Source organism: Abramis brama (assembly GCF_963993115.1).
Source record: "Abramis brama genome assembly, chromosome: 7".
In the NCBI taxonomy this organism is placed as follows: Eukaryota; Metazoa; Chordata; class Actinopteri; order Cypriniformes; family Leuciscidae; genus Abramis; species Abramis brama.
In genome coordinates, this window is record NC_139969.1 from 29665861 (window position 1) to 29684611 (window position 18751).

An 18751-nucleotide genomic window follows, 5' to 3' on the forward strand; every position below is an offset into this window, starting at 1 on the left:
TCTGGGAAATATCAGGGGATCTGGGAAACATTGTTTTGGAAATGTTTATTATGTGAATAACCAGTAACATGTCAGGATATAATAAGATAATTACTGATCAGCCTTTTTTTCATAGCTGATCCTTTTATGAATATTTAATTGTTTATCAGATTTTAGCAACGTAAAATTAATGAATTAACGAATTAATACATGATACGTAGCCTACATTTAAAACAAAACAAAACAATTTAACGGAAAAAAGTGATTTTGTAGAGTAATAGGTGAGTGGACAGCACAGCAATAAAACAAGGCAGTGCTGCTTTGTAGATTGAGCCTTGGACTCGGTTGAGCAACATGTCACTCAGCCTAGATAACTTACGCTGCAACGAACTATCAATGATAAACACGCTGTTTTACGTGACGCGCATTCAGATGCACTTTCATCCGATGAGAAACGTTTTACCTATCGTCCTTTTGTTAAGATTAACCTGCCCTTGATTTCGCACTTCTATAATTCACAGTAATTATTTTAAGAGGCATGAGTGTTCACACCGCGAACTGGAAAACATCCTCTCTGCGGTGACGTGCCTTGACGTCATCCTCCGACAATGATGGCTGCCGCTGGAGCTTCAGCCTCAGATATCAGGCAGAAAAGACCTCTGTCTGGAGCTCCTGCAGCCCAATAAACCACTGCTACCAGCGTCCCGCAGTACTTGAAAAATCACCTGAGGGGATAATGAGGAACACTGGGGTCGGCTGTTTGAAAATATCGCAATATTTCCCCTGAATATGTGTCTCGCGGAGCTGCGAAAAACAGCCGTTAATCTGAGGGTGATTTTCTGCTCGCGATGATTCACTGGTAATTTTCCAGCAGCGCGAGACTCTCCTCAGACAAAAAACACCAAGAAAATTCATAAAAATGAAATTTACCGAGCATCTATCTGCCCACATCACCCCGGAGTGGAGGAAACAATACATTCAATATGAGGTAAGTTAAGAGATGAATTAAAGCAACGTTGAGCTATTTTACATCAGACAGTTTCCCTTCAGCTCATTGAACCTGTCGAAAACAAGTCACCTGTCATTATAATGTAATATTCAAACGAAAGGCAGGCTTAAATCTGGATTTGTGTGATTAATAACTGTAATATCTGTTCAGGGTTAACGTTAGTCTGTAACCGAAAGCTAACAGCTGATAGCCTTTAAAGCTAATGCGAGTCTGTATGAGCAGCAGAGATGCAGGTGAATGAGTCCAGAGATGTTTCGCACTTCTCGTTTTCAGCTTTATTAATATAACGTTAGTTATTATAGAAAAATGCTGAACCAATAGAAGGACTAAACGATAGTTTCAAGTTCATCAAACGAATACCCCGCTAATCCACTCAATTCCATGATCTGCAGATACATGTTATTGTTGTTAAACACAAATCTCTAAACACTCAGATTGGACATTAAATTATGTTTTTGCTTCAGATCTGGAAATATAACGGATGCATCCTTAATACTATGATTTATATTACATTAGGATTATTGGGTAAATTTAATATTTGAGAATGAACAGAGTGAACAACTAAATCAAGCTCATACCAATGACCAAAATCTAGTATTGTGTTAGATGAATAGTACTGAAAACCTACATTTTTCATCTCTACTTAATGCATAAAACATTTAGGAATGGCTGTGTGCATATGTGTTAATTTTCATTAATTTTCAGATTTTATCCATCTTGATTTTCAGGTCTGTATTTACCTACAGGAGACATTCTCTCAAAACAAACATATATGATGGTGATATAGAGCTTCAAAGAGCAATGCTTAGCAGACTACATAATTTCATTATTTCACATGAGAGCATACGAGGCAGTTTTCTTTGTCTCCGACAGTGGACTGGGTTAGAGTTGACAGGGCTTTAGTGTACTGCAGCTCCTTCAGGGTTTAATGGCCTACACATAATGAGATTATTGCCTTCCTCTTGGACATTCGCTAATTAATTAGACATCATCCATTTTTGAGAGTGGTACACGGCGTATTGTGTTTGCGAGGGAGTGTTTGAGATTGTACATGCTTGAATCAAATATAAATGATGGTGGAAAATCAACTGGTGAAGGTTTTGCTTTCTACGCCACACTTAGACTTTATCCTGCTATCTCACGTCCGCCTTCGTTTTGATCTCGAGGACAATTTGTTTTTCTCCTCTCTTGTTTTGCCCACTGTGGCTGGAGGTGAATGTGTCGGTCTGTTTTGTTCTGTGACCCTTTTTTGTGTCTCACAGTCTTAACAAAGCTGATGTCAGCTTATTTAGAGATATGAGCGTTTTATGCTGATTTTCGTGTTTTGTGTGGGCTATCACATGATTCCTGACGCTCGGAAAGAGAAGTGAGAGGAAAGTTCTGACCCTAATGACACATTACAAGGTTTCAGACTAACTTTTTTCACTAGGAGCGCTGTAGCCCCTAACTGATTTTTTTTAGGAGCACAGGCAGTAAATGTAGGGGCAACCCCCCCCCCCCCCCCCCCCACACACACACACACACCCCCCCGCCCCCATTTGGACTGTATTACTGACAAGTGCCTTGGTAACAAATAGACATGAATGTACATAAATTACTGTGTGCAGTGTTATTTTAAGTGCACAGGGCTCCAGTCCAGACTAACATTTGAGGGCAGCAGCACCGGAGCCACTGAGTTCTGCAGAAAGTATTTGGTAGCACTGAGAGGCTGACAATAAAGCACTGAGCTTAATTTGAGGTGTAGATAACATTAGCTTTAATTATTAGCATTCATAATGTCTTAATATTAATTCAAAAGCAAAACGAGTGAAAAAATAGATATTAGGGAGTGAAAATAGCTAATAAGCTCTCCTGTGCGCAGCCACCTAATGGTTACAATGGTAATTTAGCCTAATCCTTATCTTATTTTATTTTTATTTATTTTTAAATAAGTGCGAGTTTTCCTACATCTTGAAACTTTTAGTTATAAATGGGGACAAAAAAATGTTTAGTCATCACAACAAAAAATAACATTTCAATTTGATATTATAGTTTTGAAATGCTGCAAAAAGATACACGTACTCGTAAGCGTTTGACTATTTCCGTCACAATACCATAGTTAATGTTAGTGTTACATGGTGAATGTTGCTAATTTGTGGACTGAAAGCCTTCTATAAGTGTTTCTCCTGGTTTCCACGTCAGCGCTGTTGGATTTGATATCAGTGGTTTAAAACAGAAACTCCGTACCGAATATGAATGTTTCTCATTGGATCTCGCAGAAATGTTATTAATTCTGTGGGGAATTCAATGGATTTCTTCACTGGATCTCCCAGTGCTGTAGTAACGGTGCCGCGTGATTGAGATCGGCCCTCGACTGGCGAGTAGCTCGCACCGATGCACTGTCTATTCATCCGAAGAAATAAACGGTCCGTGAAGCACAAATGAGTAGCGCAGTTTCATTCTGCTTTCATTTCGTTTGCCATTTGATGCTGGGCAACGTTGTGGTTGCACTGGCAGGAAAAATGGTCGAAGTTTGGAGCCCTGAACATTGCATACTTTTTCCGGTTAATGAAGTGCATCATGCGAGTATCTAAAGTGCACTTTTTTGGGGGGGAATTTTCAGTGTGAAAACACTACTCACACTATACAACAATACGACATAGAATAGTGGTCAAGCACGCAAATTGCTCTTTCAAAAAGCCTGCTGAAGTCAAAACTAGAGGCAAGGACCTTTTCTCAGTCATGGTAATGTGGTGAATGCTGGCCTGCTGGTAGAACAAGTAAACATCCCTGATGCTGCCGTCAAGGCCACGATCCCTCTGAGCTCATGTTTTCTTACAGGATTTTGTTTTTGCAGCAGACTTGACTGTACTGTATACTGCAGAACTGCATGAAATTTGGACATCACTTTTTGAACAACATTATTTATTTTTTTGCAATATTTGAGCAGTCCCAATTTGTGTGCTTATGCACTGTTCTATACCCTTTTTTTGTATGAATAGTAGTGCTGCCCCCAAATAGTCGACCAGACGTTGATGAGAAGAGGTGTGGTCAACCAAATTTTAATTGGTCGTAGAAAAAAAAAAAACTCAGGAAATGGTGAAGTCATGCAGTCCATGCCGAACAGATCGTTAACACGGTCCATGTGATAATTATGTCAGACAGAAGATCCAAACTGGATAATTTTGAGAGGGTTAAGAATAACCCAAAAAAGTGATCTGCAAACTCTTGCAAACAAACGTTCACCTATCATTCATCAACCTCAAACTTACATGGCAGCTTGCTATAACGTTAATCCAGATACATGTGCGCTATTATTGCATATCCAAATGTTGTTCGTGCGGAGTGTGGAAGCTAAATACTCCTCCCCCCCCCCACCCCCCGGGATATATTTAAGTAATTGAATTAATATCATAAACATGCGACTAGTCCATTAATGGCTTAAATAGACTTCTGCCAGTTGAGTAGGAAACTCTTTGGATGGAGCAGCCCTAAATAGTGAGCGTGTTCCCACTGAACATTCCAAGAAGAAATTTTTATTTTTTTGGGGATATCATGAACACCTAGACACAATATCATGTGATGAGTTAGAGGAGCTTGATGGGCAGCAATTGTTTCCCTGTCAATATCTCGTGATGTAACAATGAGGCATAACAACTAATATAGAGCAAGCCAAATATTGATATGTTGTTATTGATTTGAGTTCCACTGGCAAAGTTACTGCCTCTCTCACTTCTCACTGTTTCCCCACTGTTGTATGACCTTTCACCTAGTGGGTCGTATAAAGGCGAGTAAAATACCCTCCTTCCACAATATCATTGTAGTTGTTCATATTAAGTAAAATCTTAATAGTAATTGAAAAGCATGCTGCTGAATAAAGCAAATTGTTATAGCCTAGGACATCCATCTTTAAGCCGGCATGAATATGAATCAGAAATAAAAGGCATTTTTCCTACACTGATTTTAGCTTCTGATTTGAACGCTCTGTTTCAAGGGGCGTGTCTGTGAGAGACTTCAGTGTAAACGCCCACTGCTGTGATTGGCTGACATCTTTGCATATGAAATAGCTAAGTATTAGATATGGAACTCTCTTGAAAACTTTTAGCACATTTTTTACTATTACTGCTCTTAAGTTTAACTAATGGTAAAATATTTCAATGTGAATTAACCCTTTAAGACATAACCGACTGTGTTTATGCGAATGCTCACCAAGCATTTTGGCATATTTCTGTGTGTATTTGACACCTTTTCAGACACCTGGTAGAACAGTTAATGTAATGAAGCTATTTAAGCCGCGCATAAAAAAACTGTCTCGCCAGTTTTGTGTTATCTGATCGGCTCTTCTGATTGGCCTTTATAGAGACAAACTTCAGATCAAACTTTTTAAAGCTATTATCGGCCAATAACTATTGGAGCCCGATCAATCGGAACACGCTTAGTGAATGGCCTAAATTATAGTTCTGCGTAACATTGTCAATCCTTCCTGAAATTGCGATGATTAACAATAACAATAGCAATGTCACTGTCTTGATTTACTGATGCATAAAACAGCAATAAACTAATACAAACCAGTTTGTATTGGATGTCTAGCTAAAGTACTTATAAAGAATAATTTGGCCTAATGTTTCCCCACACAAAAATAATTTATAATTTAGGCCTAAATTATGTTTCTAATTTGTTATGATTTCTAATTTCTGTTGATGAATTCTAGTTCTGTTAATCAACGTTAATAGTAGAGGTTAAAATATCAAGGGAAATAATCAACACTTTTGGTTTTGTCATCATTGTGCAGCCCTAATTTGCAGCTTAATTTTTCTGTCTTAAACTATACAGCGATTACTCCCAAAAATGGGCATATTACAATTCATACACATTAAAATTTGAAGTGATGTGAAATTGTGTGTTTTAATATAAAAAAAAAAAACTGATCTCAGATTTAAAACTAATATTGGCCAATCAAATGGTGCATCCCTGCAGAATTGCTGCAAAGCCATTGCTTTGTCCTTCTTTTTTTCTTTTTAAAGGACATGATGTGTTTCTTATATCTGATTCTAGTTTCGAACAAAGTTAAAAACACCCTTTTCCTCTATTTTTTTTTTTAGTTTTAGTGCTTCCTCTTCTGTACTCAAGAACTCATGTCTTTCCTCTCACTCCGTCTGTATCCTGGCAGAGGTTCCCTCGTCAGTCATCACAGGCACAGTGCCAGTCACATGCTGCTGTGTAATATGAAAGCCAATTGTCTGACCTCTGGAAATGGTGTTTCATATTCTTCTCTTCTCCACAGGCTTTTAAAGAAATGTTGTACTCCGCCCAGGATCAAGCCCCATCAATCGAAGGTAAATGCATATGTGACCTATGTATGTCTGTTTGCATGCAAAAACCACTAAATGGAATCACAAAAATAAAGCTTTCAATCAGGTCTCCAGGCTTCCCATGTCACTTTGGCCAGTCAAACAAATACAGATAGGCCCTGTCCAAATGGCACCCTAAGCAATTTTGGAGGAGCTCGTGAGCACACTTATGAAACCTAAAATGACACATGGTAGACTCTACTGGCTTTTAGACTTCATGCGGATTCAAGAATGCAAGTGTACATGAAGTGTAATTTTGATTGGTTAGAATTTAGCTTGTATAGGCAGGGCTCTACGCTAACTTTTTTCCCAAGGAGTACATGTGCTCCTAAATGAAAAAATTTAGGAGCGCACAAAGAAATATAGGAGCACAGTGAAAAAAGTTGATTAAACTGCTCAATTCATATGGATTAGTTTTATGATCTTTTTATGAACGTTTTTCGAAGCATCAAAGTGGTAGTTGTGTAGGCTGTCAATGGAGGGAAAGAAATCTCTCAATTTCATCAAAAAGTTCTTCATTTGTGTTCCGAAGATGAGTGAAAGTCTTACGGGTTTGGAACGACATGATGGAGAGTAATAAATGACAGAATTTTCTATTTTGGGTGAACTAACGTTACCTGTTTAATAATTATGCAATTATTATTTTAACCTACTTATATAAAATATATAAAAAGAATGAACACCTCAATAAAGTATAAAGTGCTAAAAACAAAACAAATGCCTGCTTGCTTTTTTCCTTTGCAGTACTTGCAGTAGCCAATATTAAGTTACATCAAAAATGAGTTTTTGTCGTCTTCCTGTCCTCAGTGTCGACTGTTTTGGTCGTAACTTCAGTTTATGCATTTGGTCTTTTGGTGGGACATAATTAAAATAAAATTTGGTGGGTTGCTAATAAAATTTTGATACTCATTTGCAAGTAGGCCTATTGATAGTGTGCGGGAGTTCATTATTTTGTTTTTTTTGCACTTGGTCTTTTGAGATAATGACTATAGGCTTCATACTGTGTTGCGTATCTAGCTCACTAAGTGTTTACTTTACTTTTTTATGGTGTAGCGGCCTGTTTACACCTGGTCACTGCATACGTTTTTACTGATCAAAACGATTTCATGCGTTTTTACTGATCAAAATGATTCCATTTATACCTAGTCACATTGTGTGTTTTCGCAAAACTAAATCGGATCTTCTATTCCCGCGTTAAATGCAGATTTAATGTAGGCCTAGTTCACGTCACCAAAAGCAACAGATATGACCAGCATTTTATTGATCATCATAAGCTCATTTCAAAATCAGCGATAGGAGAGAGCGACAGCAGCACTGGTAACCGTTAGCCTAATATCATTTCGTTTCTTTACTATTAATGAATATGATTGTGTGATGAGCGTCTACGACTTACTTTCACTTTAATTCGCGGCAGTTTGCGCGTTAGCTTGATGAATGGATCGCTCATCTGTCGTGATGCGTGTTGCAGCGTCATCATATCTGGCTATAACATGACATATAGCCAATAACACGCTCTCACACGTTTATTTTTAGCACTGTTGGGAGGACTCTCTCACTTAAAATCCAGCAGTTCCCGCACATTCCCACACTATTTCAGTGATTGGCTCAGTGGTTGCGAATCGTCGCTCCCATTTGAATAAAGTTAAGCGTGTCATCAAATGTTCACATCACGCAGTTGCGGCCCTGTCCTCTTGCTTGCTTTCCATGTGAAATCAATGGTATGATTCGCTTCATCGCGCTGTTGTCTTCAGTGTATTGAGAACAGCCCGTCACTCGCGCACTGTGCTCGTAAATTATTTTTCAAGTTCGCACATAACTATTTTTAGGCGCAAATGCGAGTGAATTACTCGCACTGTAGAGCCCTGTAGGATCAACTATTTTAACAGAAATTACCCAAATCACCTTTAAAGGCACAATATGTAACTTTTTTGCTTTAAAAATAGCAAAAATCACTATATCTATGTTATATATATATATTTTTTTTTAGTTGTGTACTTACATTATCCCGACTGTTTCCAACAACTTTCAAACCAGGAGAAATTTAAATTTAATTCGAAGACACGTCGCGTTTCTTTATTTCCGTTTTGTCGCAGTCAGTGGCGTCATATCCGCGTTGTCCCTGGTTTCCGCTCGTACTGCCATGGCAACCAGAGCCCTCTGATAGTAACCAAGGTGACAGACGTGGACAATGTAGTTCGCAGTGTCTATTTGCACGCTGTTGTTGTTTCGTTCAAACATTATGGACCATGGCAAGCAGACTTTGGATAAAAAAAGGAGAACTAAAACGAGAATCAATATCAGCGCGGTGTTTTCGAGATGCCTAGAGCTCCCATAGACAGTATATAAACGAGAGCTCCACGTCCGAGACTTTGACCGCTCCTACATGTACTTTATTAAACAGGTGAGCACATTTACATAAAACTAATCAATGTTATATAGTTCAACAATGATAAAATGTTAGAATATGATCTGTATGTTATTCTAATGTTGATCTAGCTTACTGCTAGTCTCATACAGACAAACTAACACATACATTTCAACACATTTAAATGCAGTTTAGTGTGCTAGTGTAATGTTAGACCAAGTGAAACAGCGCTGCGTTACCTCACAAGTTTAATTTGTCTAATAAATTGACCTGTGAGTTGTAATTCTGCACTTGCGTGTAATTCGGTAGAATGAAATGTCCATATTACTTTATATCCGCGGGACTCGCGTCGCGTGTGGAGCTGATAGCTGTCTCTTAGCAATCCCGACCTGCTTCATATCACAGTCATGATAAAAGCATTGATGTATTCAGTCATCCATAAACATTATTAGATCGGTTGGCTTGACGTTGACGACAAGATCCATAATTCTTAACAAATGTTGCGTCATCAAACTATGCCTTTGTTATTGTAAGAGGTTAGCGACCCCTAGCGGCGAAAAAAAATGAAATACTGTACGTTTAAGGGCTGCGCTTAGACTTTGTTTAGAGCTATATCTAGTTCATAAACCTTAAATATATCCAGAGCATATACACAATAACTTATGTGACTTACTAGTGCAATCCCATCTTCCTCCTCCATATCACTGTCAGAGTACAATGTAAACACCAGCATCTGTTGGTTTACAATCCCTTTTTAAATGAATCAAGTAGTTTATGGTGGAAAAGTTTGGATTTTCTGTCAGGTTAGTTAAACCCCTTAGTTTGATCATATTAGACAGTGGTTCTCTATCTATCAATGTTGCCCTGAGTTGGTTTTACCAAACACTCATTTAAATGAGATCTAAATCAGTCAAAATCAATGGTGGTTTTTTAAAACAGGAAGGGCAAAGTTTCACCTCAGGTTAGCAAATTTAAGATGTCATGGTTCTATCAGATAACAGCAGAGCACAGGGCTGAGTTGGCATCATTGCGTCACTATCTCAGATTAGCACACGTGTTTCCCACACATAGACTAATTTGTGGCGGTGCGCCACAGAATCAACACCGGCTGCCACAAATTGCGTTTCGTTATAAAAAAAATTGTTCCGCTATTTAAAACACGCTAAGCGTGTTCATTCAGCGTCATTTCCTTTCTCTGCTCTCCCTCCGTCTCTCTGTCATTTGATCGGTGAGTGATGTAGATGACTGCTGCGCTTGTGACAGGGTGACAGTATTACTGAAATAACGAGCAGAGAGAGAGAGAGGTCCGGTCGCGCGCGCGCACCCTCACCCTCATCTTGCTCTCGCTCCCTTGCGCATATTAATCAAAATCAATTGAGAATTGACACGATGATAATAGATCGGAAGACCTAAGTTTCATGTGGAGCATTCGGATATTTTTTTCCTGAATTACTGCTGGGTGTTGTGCCAAAAAAAAAAAAAAAATTACGTTGCCTTATCTTCTCTGAAAAGCGTTCCGCTCAACACTTTCAATAAACAAAACAAACTATGATGAAATGTTTTCTGTGTTGACAAATCTTGTGCGATGTCCTAACTGCCGGGATAATCACACAACGTGTACAAGTCCGCTAATGACACGTCCGATTCGCGAACAAATGACTCCTTTGAACCGATTCAACCAAAACAATCTTTTAGTTTACTGGTTGCGGTAAATGCAGTTGGGTTGTCGAGGTCAAAATTCTAAATAAGCTGTGAATCAATAAACTTACTATAAATAATTGTCATTTTTACTCTTACACTGAATATTTTGATTTTGTGAAGGTGTGAATCATTTTTGATTAATATTTAATATAATAAAGTTCTGTGTAACAGATTATTAACGGAGATGAATAATCCCCCCCCCACACAAATTGATTTATAGTCTGTGGGAAACACTGGGAGAACACTTTATAGGTTTGATACTTTACATATAAGACTAGTGTTGTCAAAAGACCCGGTACTTCGGTACTAAAAAAACGTAAACGTCACGGTACCAAGTTTTCTTAAGTACCGGTGGTACCGAGGACCCGTTCAAACCCGGTTCCTTGATGCGCACGCATGCACTGAGCGCGTGCTGTTGCGCGTCCTCTTTATTAAAGCGCTGAGACACACACACACACGCGCATTGCGCGTGGCAAGCACGCTCATAATGTAAGAGACGCCGGCGCGACCACCACATTGCCCAACATCAAATGGCAAACGTAATGCAAGCGGAACGAAACTGCTCGTTATTGTGTGGTTGAAGGACCGTTTATCAGTTTGGACCAGTGCAGCGCGAGCCGATCGTGATCATGCGACACTGTTACTACACAGCGCTAAGAGATCCAGTAAAGAAAGCATTTGAATTCGCCACAGAAGTAATAACATCGCTGCGAGGTCTAGTGAGAAACATTCACATTTCTCCATTATTAACGGATCAAACAGCGCTGATGTGGAAACCAGGAAGAAACATTGTGCCATGAATGAACTATCCAGTGTCCACAGATCTGCAACATTCACCATGGATTTACTGTAGTAACACTAACTGCAACCATGGAAGTTTGGCAGGAATAGTAGGCATAATGCCTTCAAGTAACATTACATCAGTTTTATTTTGACATTATGAATACAATTGATGCCCTCAAATGTTAATCTGAACTAAAATAAACCTTTGTTTATAACTACTACAATATTACATTTCATTTTTTCCAAGGAGCTGTTTTGTTTTATATGCTCCTAAGAAGAGTCAATTATAGCTCTAGAATTGCTCAAAGTAAAAAACAATCATACTTTATGATTTTAGTTTTAATAAAATTAAATCAAGGAAATTTCCCTGGCATTTCTTTCTTTTTGCTGTATCAAAAACGTACCGAACCGAACCGTGACACAAGTGTATCATATATATCGAACCAAACCGTGAATTTTGTGAACCATTACACCCCTAGTAATCATGTAAATTTCCTGCACCTGTCATAAACGTCCAAATGACGTCCAAAAAATTACCCAGTTCAAAGGTCCAATGTTGAACGTCAATATGACGTCCAAGTTGGGTCATGGTTGGACGTCCAAATAGTGGACCTAGTTTGGACGTCGAATAGATGTCCAGAATTGGTCATGGACCGACGGACCCAATATAGACATGATCTGCATGTCTATCCGACGTCCAATGTTTAGTGGGTAGTTCCATATAAGTTCATGGATAATTTGTTGTTTTGTCGTTAGTGAAAATCAATATTGACCTTGTATTTGAAAAAGGATCCTCATACTGTATAAAAACAATACTAATTCAGACCAAGTTCATTCGCATTCGGAGATTGACTATTTTTGAAACGGTGCGAGCTGCGCTCTCCATGATGACGAGGAAGTATCAGCAAATAACTTATTGATTTCTAGCCCTTTGGTACCGAAATTGGTACCGAGAACCGTGGATTTTCACTGGTATTGGTACCGAATACTGACATTTTGGTACCGTGAGGTTTATATCAGGTTTCATATTAAGATTGGTCAATACATTAGGTGCCATGAACTAACAATGAAAAATACTTTTAAAAGTATTATTTAATCTAGATTAATTTAATAATTTAATTTAAATTTTTAATTTAATTAAATATTTTAATAAAAAAAACAATTTTTACTTTCAAGTTGTATAAGTTATTAATGCATTATGAACCAATGTGAATTAACCATGTAATATATTCATACATTTCAGTTTGTAGTATTATATTAACAGTTATTAGATTTAAAACTAAATGTTAAGCTGGATTAATAAATTATATAATATTTGTTAAAAATTGTCAAATATTAGGGCTGCCACTAACGATTATGTTGGTAATAGAGTAAGCGGTCGATTATTTTGACCATTAATCGGTTAATCAGATAATTTATTGTGTGGTAGGGCTGTCACTTTTGTGAAAAAATCCTGTTCGATTTTTGAGACATAAGTGTTCATTAAATCGATGGTAAAATCGATTTTCCATGTCTAAAGACGTTTCCGTTTTAAACGCCAAATATGGGCAAATCCACGGACAACTAACAGGCATTAGGACGAACGTAAAGAGGGCGCTTGAGACGCGCACAAGTCTGCAATATTTCTGATGATTTATTGGCGTGAAGTTTCGTGCACAATGACAAACAGGAGTGCAACATTCTCGAAAAACAATAAGCAGAGTGGACTGCCATAGCATAAATGAAAAACATTTCCTCAATCTTCAACATGGCTGTGTTTACGATTAGAAATGTCAAACAAATTTCGCCTACGTAGGCGATTGTAGACCGTAGCCCGAATCTGTATCTGTATGCATGAGACTGTCTGCATACCGGCAGAATTCACAGTTTTGTAGTAAAAAGAGACACATTATGCAGAGGTAATTTGCAGTTATGTGTGTTTGTCAGAGCCTGCAGTTGCTGTGTGACGCGCGTTCGCTGCGGGCGTATCGTGACGAGCTGGACGCGCTCCGAGAAAAGACTGTTAAAATCGATTCCCTATTTTCGTTTTCAAAACTTGCGTTGGTTGGTCCGATCGATTATGCAATCGATTTTTCGGACGTAAAGTGACAGCCCTATTGTCTGGTAATAAAAATTGACCTAAGCAAACAATATGTGTGTATGAAATTTACAACCCGCACAATCTGAAGTTGCTTTGCTTGCAGTTCACTGGTGTTTGTACAAAAACAAGCACCTGTTAGTGTCTCTGCTGCTCCGAGCTTCTGTGTTTGACTTCACCCATATGTTTTCACAAAAAAAAAAAAAGCTTTGTTTTTGGTTCAGTTTGTGCAGTTTCAGCAGGTACAGCATGTTCTTTTATGTCATGGTAATTTACTGTCTTTTGCTTGCATGTCAGAAATGTAAGGCCTGAGCAAGTCTCATCTCAGGAATGCATATGCGCCACCGACAACTATGCTTTTTTTTAAAGTATGAATGCATTGTGATACTAAGAAGATTATGTTCAGTGCCTTTACATTACATATACTTTGGGTCATTTATGGAACTAAGGACATCAAACCTTTGCCCAACTTCTATTAATTGTTTATTATGTTGTAAATGGCTTCTGATGCATAATCATTAATAGCCTCCATCTAGAGATTGCTATTCCCTCTTAATGTTCCCAAGATCAAGCTAGCTACAGATTCTTACTAGTGCCTGTTTTTCTTTGTAGGTGGCGGATTTAACTTTACTTTAAGTATCAGATATTCAACAAAAATCAGTAAAACTCCCAGTGGCATCACACCATGTTATAGAACCATTATACTTGACTATCATCAGGCCGTTTTCACAAAGTCCACAGTATTTCTCAAACAGCTAAATAATTATGCCTCAGTGTCTTTTTGGTTTGTTCCGACCTGTCTTAATGCCAATAACTGGAAATGACAAATCCTGACCTGAAGTCAGTGTAAAGTTGCCTCACTACAGTGAACATGTGAAGCATAGGCCTAGTTGTTCTTGGCACAGTGTGTAATTTAATTGCTTTGTCAGAATATAATGTCTAAACAGGGGTGATAGAGAAAAACTTTGTCTATTAGTTCCCCGAGCTCAGCGCAAGGCCCACAGCTTATGGAAAACTTATAGAGGACTGTTCGAGTGCTCAGATAAGCAGTGATTTACATCCAAAGGTTACAACACGCACGCACACACACACACACACACACACACACAAACACGCGTGTCCAGATGCTCATTTTTCCTACAACAGTGCTAAAGCTCCCAGAGAGCCATAAACCTGCATACTGAGTGTTTTTCTAAGCTGTGGGATGATGGTAGTTGTGATTATCTAGAAATAACTATAATCTTCTGTCAAAGTTTGTGGTTTTTCTGGGTGGTGATAAGTGTAGTTAATGGGATTGTTTAAGTAAAGCTATGATTTTGGAGGGGAAATTGCATGACCAGGTTTTTTCGTTAATAAGATGCTGATTTTTTTTGATGACGGATATGAGAAAGGGCTGATAGTGCAGGTGTTTGAAGTCATAAACCTCTAATTTTAAGTGTTTTGCGTACAGTTGCGTGAGCGATTATGCCCATCTTTATTTGTCAGTACTTCAGAGTGAGATCATGGTCTCTAGATTTCTTAATGGAGATATCATCCTAGTACACAAGTACATTGCAAAATCCCATTATCACATTGCATTACAAGTAGAATTTCAAATAAATATGCTAATCAACCCTGTCAATGTTGCTCTCCATCTGTGTTTTTTTGTTTGTTTGTAGAAATACTTTTTTCATTACTGTAAAGTTATGTAATTGAAGAAGGTTCTGCATGCACAGCTCACACACCCTACTAATCAATAGTGACATTAGTTGTCAATTATTTGTATTGTCGTTTTTATTGGTTAGGTGTGGCAGCCCTAGTTTTAGCTATTTTTTTGTGAGTTTAATCACAGACCTGGAATGACGAAAGAATCAGGGTTTTTCAGTGACTTTTTGCAGATGTTGTTATCAGCCAGTAATGTAAAAATGGCCATTTGGCAGATATATCGATCTATCACTAGTCAAAAGTCCATAACTGTTGTGTGCTGTAGATAATCACAGAGGTTCCTTCTCCAAGGTCATGCATTCCCTGGAAGATTTCAGCTCAAAAGTTCTCAAGTACAGAGACACTGTAGTTTATTTTCTCTCTCAGGAGCTCCAGCCAAAAGGGAGAGCTGTGTATGTTAATCCCTGCCGAGCTGATATGAAACTGAGCCGTGTGTTTGCATAGCAGGCCAGACACAATGACCCTGCTGAAGGTCTCACTGGGGAGGGTTACCTAAACCAATACAGAGAGGGACTCCCTGCTGTAGAGCTGGAGTAATCCAGTATTAACACAGGATCAGATCAGATCAGATCAAACAGTTTGTTGTGAGAATAACCCAGAATCTTCGTAACCCTTTCACTTCAAAGTGTTGAACTCGCTAAACCTCGTATGGCCATCATAACCCAAAAGAATTCTTACATGTTTACTTGAGGGTTTTATAGTAACTGATAAGTGTCATGTGATAAGAAAACTGCATGCTCAGATCATTTTTAAACACTTATGACTGTTTAGTACTTTGATCAGGGAAGCAGTTCCTTATAAATCTTATCTACCTAATAGAACTTGCACATCAATGAATCATTTGAAAAACATTGTAGCTAATTTATGAAGGAAGCCTAATAAACCGCTGTCGGTCAAACACTGTTTGTTTTGGAAGTGTAGGATTATGGGCTGTTTTGTGAGTGTAGTGTTTCAAGAATCACAGCTGGGAGTCACATTGTTTTAGTTTTGTCAGATGATGGTGTTTTTCAAACACACCTGCCACAGTACTTGAGCTCTGACAGATGAAACATGAGTAATATTGTGTGTAAAGTAAACGTCCCTCTATCTCCTCACCTCGCATTGTGGATTCTACACACATTGTGAGCCCACTCATGTAACGGTTTTCTCGCCGTTTGCCTCCTTGTTTTAAGAGTTACACTTAAAATGTATCTGTACGCCAGTAGCCAGGTTTCCATCCAAAGTTTTTTTTTGTGTTTACCGATGTAGCTGATGGAAATGCTAATTATTGATAAAACTTTGCAAATGTCGATACAATCTTTTCCCGTTTAACTTCTATGTCGATACTTCAAATGCCGTGAATGAATAATGCAGTAGGGTTGAGTAATTTTGATTACAACTGTATGTGACCCGTGCTGGCAAAATGAGTCAATAATTTCGGGCTACAGGCAAAACAAGTCAAAAATGTAAATTTTGGTCGAATTTGAGGTTTTGACAAAAATTTGTTCAGTAAGCCCTCGTCTAGCGATCCCAATGCTCCAAATAGTGATTAAACATCTAAAGTAGAGATGTGACGGTGATAATATTCTCCCGACTTGTGACAACACCGGTATTACCGGGGTGGGGGGTGTTAGAGTGATGTAATTTTTTTTTTTTACATGGCGTCAATTCATCATTCGTATTGAGTTTGAGTGACATGCGATCTAACCAATCAAATTCCACCATTGTTGTGCGACAAAGCAGTCAGAAGAATTATTGATTAACTTCGGTGGATTTGGCTTTGGCTTTAACTTTAAAGAGACAAAAAACGGTAGGCCTATTTTATTTTTGTTTTACTGACCAAATTTGAAAGTTGAGACTTTGTTTCATATTAAATATTACCTGCTCGGTCCTGTCTTTCAGCGCGTTGTCAGTGTCCTCTATTTAGGTTATATTTCAGCACTTCGCGAATGGACAGCGACTCTTAAGTAGCACAAAAACGCGTTCTCGCGCATTCATGTTAAGTGCATTTTTGGGAAACGCGTGTGGAATTGCGGCGAGCGTTCGTAACCTTGCACATACAGAACGCTCTTAAGAGCTAAGATACATCGTTATCGGGAAACCCGGCCCTGGTCTCCGCACTAGCCTAACTGAAAACTATGAAAGCCTTGTGACCGGCCAACTGGTAAAAAGTAAATAAAAAATACATTAAAGAAACTATTCCCTCTGATTTTGTTTCATTAATAAAGTTTGACTAATCGCAGCAGTCTCGCATTCGTTTAGAGCTTGTGTGAATTGCACGTATAAAATGAAGTTAACGAACAACCTCGTTCCATCAGGAAAACGCCACATGAATTTCACTGCGCTTTATGAAGAGTTTTTCTTTTGCGTGAAGAAGCCGTTCGTCGGAGATGTGTTAAAAGATTCATTCATGCACACAAAAGAGTGCATTCGTGATTATTAGGCTACCGGTATACTAATCCTCCTGGCGCCGGGTCTGAGTGACTAGGCCTAATTTACTCTCTTACCTTTGTTCTTTGAGTAACATTAATGACACTCCATCTGACACGCGTCCCATTTTCTCACAAATCTCTACGTTCAGTTATGATATTATTTAAATCATTTGCTCTTATGAGGACACATGACAAACGGACATTTTGGCATAATTTGTGTGTTATGTTTTGTTCAAGGCCGAAAAGAGAACTTGATACTGACGCGCGTCTCTTCCGTGTGTGTGCGCGTGTGTGTGCGCGTGTGTGTGTGTGCGCGTGTGTGTGTGTGTGCGCGTGTGTGTGTGCGCGTGTGTGTGTGTGCGCGTGTGTGTGTGTGCGCGTGTGTGTGTGTGCGCGTGTGTGTGTGTGTGCGCGTGTGTGTGTGCGCGTGTGTGTGTGCGCGTGTGTGTGTGTGCGCGTGTGTGTGTGCGCGTGTGTGTGTGCGCGTGTGTGTGTGCGCGTGTGTGCGTGCGTGTGTGTGCGTGTGTGTGTGTAACAGGCAGGACTTACAGCGCGGTCTCTTGTTTTGTCGCGCTTGAATGGTTGAGCGTGATCATACAACGCTAGTCAACTGGTGACAGAAAATACGGATACTGCATAATTGCTTACAAAAAAATGTTTTGCGGTGCTGCGGTGGGCAAGTGATGAAACCGGTGTTGCGACTGAACACCGTGTAAAACCGATTATCGTGCCAAGCCTAGTCTAAAGGTATCTTTATTTGTGTGTTTTCTGAGAGGAGTACTTTACCTTTGTCCATGAAAATTGCTGTTTTTCTCTGCTCGCTTCTCGACGACTGACGCTGGTAGTGTTTTTTTTAAATACCGGAACCGTGTGAAATTCCTAAGTTTCATTTCTGAAAATGGTTCTATGCGACAAAGGATGACATCATTGCTCACTCCATTTTATCGGTAAAAGGCCAATTGGATGAAAACCGGCTGGAGACAGAAAATTTGGTAAATGTTTTTTTTTTTTTTTTTTTTTTTTAACGCATATTCACTTTGTCAATGATAAAACAGAGCAAAAACTGGATGGAAACTTGGCTAGTGTGAAACTCACAATTTAGGAGGCAATGCTCCCAGTTTAGGTATTTCAAGCCATGAGTCATTTTCCCAAGTCTGAGAGTCCTGAGATAGTGATTCATTGTCTGTCCGTCTGGACAGTATCAGCCAGACTTACTGTCATTGCGCTCTGTGTTTTGTCCCTCGGAGAGGAATATCATGCAGTTACGTCTCTATGGTGTCAAAAGTATTTACAGTCAACAGAAACTTCACATGCCCTCTAACTGTAAATGTTTGAAGCCATGACCCATGAACTGTTATGATTATTGTGATTTAAGACCAAATTGACTTAATT

The 18751-nt window shown here is 38.9% G+C and overlaps 1 protein-coding gene across 1 annotated transcript in view; it reads left to right on the forward strand.

Moving 5' to 3' along the window:
* The first annotated feature begins 377 nt into the window (after positions 1 to 377).
* Positions 378 to 18751, forward strand: part of xpr1b (xenotropic and polytropic retrovirus receptor 1b) — a 30697-nt gene continuing 12323 nt past the window's right edge. Inside the window, exons 1-2 of the mRNA XM_084118991.1 lie at positions 378 to 967; positions 6252 to 6303. Coding sequence (XP_083975117.1) covers positions 899 to 967; positions 6252 to 6303 — 121 coding nt within the window. The 5' untranslated portion in view covers positions 378 to 898. The remainder of the gene's footprint in view (positions 968 to 6251; positions 6304 to 18751) is intronic.